The sequence below is a fragment of the Atractosteus spatula genome, chromosome 4 (genome assembly GCF_055471065.1).
Source record: "Atractosteus spatula isolate fAtrSpa1 chromosome 4, fAtrSpa1.hap1, whole genome shotgun sequence".
Lineage (NCBI taxonomy): Eukaryota > Metazoa > Chordata > Actinopteri > Semionotiformes > Lepisosteidae > Atractosteus > Atractosteus spatula.
In genome coordinates this window covers 44,993,556-44,997,519 of record NC_142709.1, presented here as the reverse complement: position 1 = coordinate 44,997,519, position 3,964 = coordinate 44,993,556, and the positions used below count along the sequence as shown (strand labels likewise).

The 3,964-nt window shown below is 36.7% G+C and overlaps 1 protein-coding gene across 1 annotated transcript; it reads right to left on the bottom strand.

The window, feature by feature from the left end:
* Window positions 1-428: 428 nt before the first annotated feature.
* On the bottom strand, window positions 429-1,388 carry LOC148836385 (olfactory receptor 6N1-like). The gene has a single exon (XM_088914155.1). It carries the CDS (start codon window positions 1,386-1,388, stop codon window positions 429-431), a length of 960 nt encoding a protein of 319 aa, XP_088770281.1.
* Between the last annotated feature and the right edge of the window lie 2,576 nt (window positions 1,389-3,964).

The following is a 3,964-nucleotide window of genomic DNA, read 5'->3' as shown; positions in this document are numbered from 1 at the left end:
TAATATGGAGCTATCTGCTTCTTAAAATGTCTTTTTAATATGATAGATTTTTCATTTGTTTTTTTAATACATATTAGATCCACATTGGTGTCTTAAGATAAATCACTCTAATTATTTCCAAACCATCCTATTGCTAAAAACTCATAAACAAAAAAGGTGACTTGGAAATATAGATATAGATATACTGTAGATTGAGATAGCGCCATTAGTGATCTGCTAACAGCAAACATTTTAATCTGCATTCTGAAATTCATACAATGGGATCTTTTTCAATACAATGACACTTATTCAAGGTCATGTGTATTGCAACTTTAAATTTGGATGTTTATAAAATGCTATTCTTAGATTTGTAAATTATTTTTTAACAGGTAATCTTGATTTCTTTTGGTTATTGAGCATTAATATTCCTGATACTTTAACTTACTGTCTTATGTTGACAGTGTTTTTACACTATGGGGAGACTGAAGACTAAAGTATCTTTGAGCTGCTGTCTTGATTTTTTCATTCCTTAAACAGTAAATAATGGGGTTGAGCAAAGGGGTGAGGAAATAGTACACTGCACCTACAAAGATGCGTCCATCAGGAGGGATACTTTCCACTCTCAACCCAATGTACACTACAGCACTGGACACATAGTACAGGAAGACAACAGCCACATGTGAGGAGCACATTGAGAAGGCCTTCTTACGGCTCTCCACAGTTTTCAGTTTCATTACTGATGTTATAATTCTGCAGTATGCCCACAAGACATAGAGAAAGGGGATATAGATTGACATCATGGCCATTAGTAGAGTAAAATTTACGTGAACTGTAACATCACCACAAGCTAATGACATTACTGTACGGTAATCACAGACAATGTGTAGGATAAGATTTGATCCACAGAAGGGCAAAGTGCTTGCTGGTACCACAGATAAAAGAGGCGCAAAGAGGCCCAGCACCCAGACGGTGGTGGCCATTTTTAAACAGACCTTGGTGTTGATTAAGGCGTTGTAATGCAAAGGCTTTACAATTGCAGCATATCGGTCATAAGACATGGCTGCTACAAGGAATCCTTCAATAGCAGCAAATGCTATGAAAAATTGCATCTGTATAAAACAACCCGAGAAAGAGATGGTGTTGTCATGATGCAAAAGAACTGCTAGCAGTTTTGGTATGACAGTACTGGTTAGTAGAATATCTAAGAGACTTAAATTCCCCAGGAAGAAGTACATGGGGGTTTGGAGCCTGTGGTCCAGGGCAACTAACACCAAGATGAGCAGATTACCCATGATGATGGCCAGGAAGAGGATGAGGAAGAAGAAGAAGAGTGCAATGTAGTGTTCCTGCAGGCCAGGCAATCCCACAATGATGAATTCAGAGTGCAGAGTTCTATTGGAGTCACTCATGGCTCGATGTCTCAGGGTACTTACACAAAACAGGAGAGCCAAGAAGTAGGTGGGTTTAGTTGTGGTTTGGAAAAAAATCCATAAAATCTGAAAGAATGGTTAAATATTTTTTTTACTTGGCTTAATATAATGAAGATCCAATATTTTTAATGTCATATTAACATTAAACACATTGTCCTGCCAAACTCATAATGATTTCCTGAAGGGTGAATTGTATTCTGGCTACATATCTCTGTGCATGTGAGTAGCATTTTTTTTCTCCCTGAATTGTTCTTTCTTTTGATATTTCATAACAACCAATCCAACAACCTGGAACAGCTTAAGGTATTCTGATTTGAGACAATAGACTGGTGCAGAGGTTACATCCTTTATTTTGCTCTCTTCATTTTTCTTTTCTAGTAATGCAGTATTACTTTGTTTATTTACTTTGATCATTCTCAGTTCAATATCATAGTAACAGAAAAATGTGAGAGAGAACACATTTTGGGACTGTTTCTGGCTGGAATGGTACAAATACAGGCTTTTATTCAGTAACTGGGAAAAGATGTCAGCTTCGCAGCAAAGTAACAAGAAGTACTAATGGTTGTGATTGTCACAGTGCAATAGTGTTTTAGAGAAACCTAGAAAATTGCTGACAGTCATTAGGTGTTAAAGACTTGCCAGAGTTTTATGGGAGTGTCTATACAGTGTTAATATCAGAACACACAGGACAGTGTGATAGATCAATAGAAAAGTGGTTTGCAGATAAGCAAAAACAACATGGACAGTGGCAGAGGGTTGTGTTTTCTGGAGACCCCTGGTTCTGTACTTTATTTACTAATGGGAAATCAAAAAGGTGAAAACACAAAAACCACAGCTGAGGTCTGTATAATTTTAGTTTATATAATATATACAGATGCAGCCATTCAAAACAAGCGGACGATACCGCATTATTTTGCGGTGCGCTTTACGCAGTCTACCGCGAGTTACCGTAAATTCTCATATAGTACCGCACGTAAAATAATAGTATCCGGAATTTCCGCAAGGTGGAGCTAATAAAGCTCAACCTCTCATGTTTGAGCTGTCGCCATCAAAGTCTTTAACGAAGATATTACTAATAGTATTAATAATGAATGACCTTGGACAAGCTGTAAACTCAAAGTATTGCCCTGGTCCACATTCTTTTTTTCATTGACCGTCTTTGTAAAAGTAACACCACAGCATTTCGCAATCACACATTTGTTTCCAATCATGCAAAGTACAGTAATTTTTGAGAATCGATTCACCATGCCTTTCACATGCTCATATAAGAGATTGATTTAGGAACATAAACATATTACTGTATGCAAACTGTACTGTATACAGTATGTATATGTATATTTAATGTCTTTACTGTGCCCATTTAAGTATTGAATATTTATATGGAATTTTACCACTGAAGGGAAATCTTAGTAGCTGAGCATAAAAAGAATAGGAGCATACTGTAACGCATGTGAAGGCCATAAACGATATTAATTTTGGAACATAAGCATACAGTATATGGCTGGTCTCGGTACTTTAAAGAAAAAATACACACCAGTATTCCATTTCTCCCTAAACATTTTAAGCATCGAAGTCTTTAACTAACGTGATACCGGAGTCAAGAAGCATACTTTTAGAATTTGATTAAAAGGGAATATAATATGGAATCACGTATCTAAAGAAATTAATAACAATATAATTATATTCATGTACCGCAACACAAGCCGGAATCCAGCCGGAGCCATGACTTTTTTTTTTAACAAACATTTCTTTGAAAAAATAAAACATTTCCCTGGGTCAGAGATTAAATAAAACTTCACTTGCACCAAACAAATTTATATTTCTAAATATCACAACATGATCGAATTTAAGTCATTTTAATAACAATGAATAGTCACCTATGCGTTACAATATAAACATTTATATTGATTTAAATCGCGTTTAAATCGCCTTTATTTAAAACCCATAAATAAAGCTGATACTGTTTAGACTTTTAATTATTTAAAACTGTATTACAGCAGCACAATGCACAATGCAACGTCAATCGCTATCTTTGTCTTCTGTGTAATAATCTTCACCTCTCTGTCCAGCAAATTAACAGTAGTAATAATAATGAACTTTATTGTATATGTTGCCTTAAAAGGTGGCTCCTCAAAGCGCTTTACAGGGTAAAAACAACAACAACAATACTGTTAGGCTGGGCAAACGTTTTTTTTTTTAAAGAAATACAAAATGAGATATAATGATGTGTTCCGGCTTAGACATTAACGAAGGGCATAACACGTGGGCGGCGTAGCGGTTGGCTCTGGCTTTCCCATCTATACCGATGCACTGCAAGTACAACCCCCCTCTCTGCGGGAGTGCTGGCTGTGACGAATTAAACCGGTTTCACAGGTATTGTCAAAGTAGAAGGGGGCGAGATTTCCAGCGAAAGACACCTCCCTGCCTCTAAAACCCAGTAAGTACAGTACTTACTAGTTAAGAAAGCTAGGCTCCTCAATGAAATCGCTTTAACATGCTAATGCGTTGGTGTAACAGTCCGGGCGTGGCAAGCTTCTAATGTCTCCCGACTACGG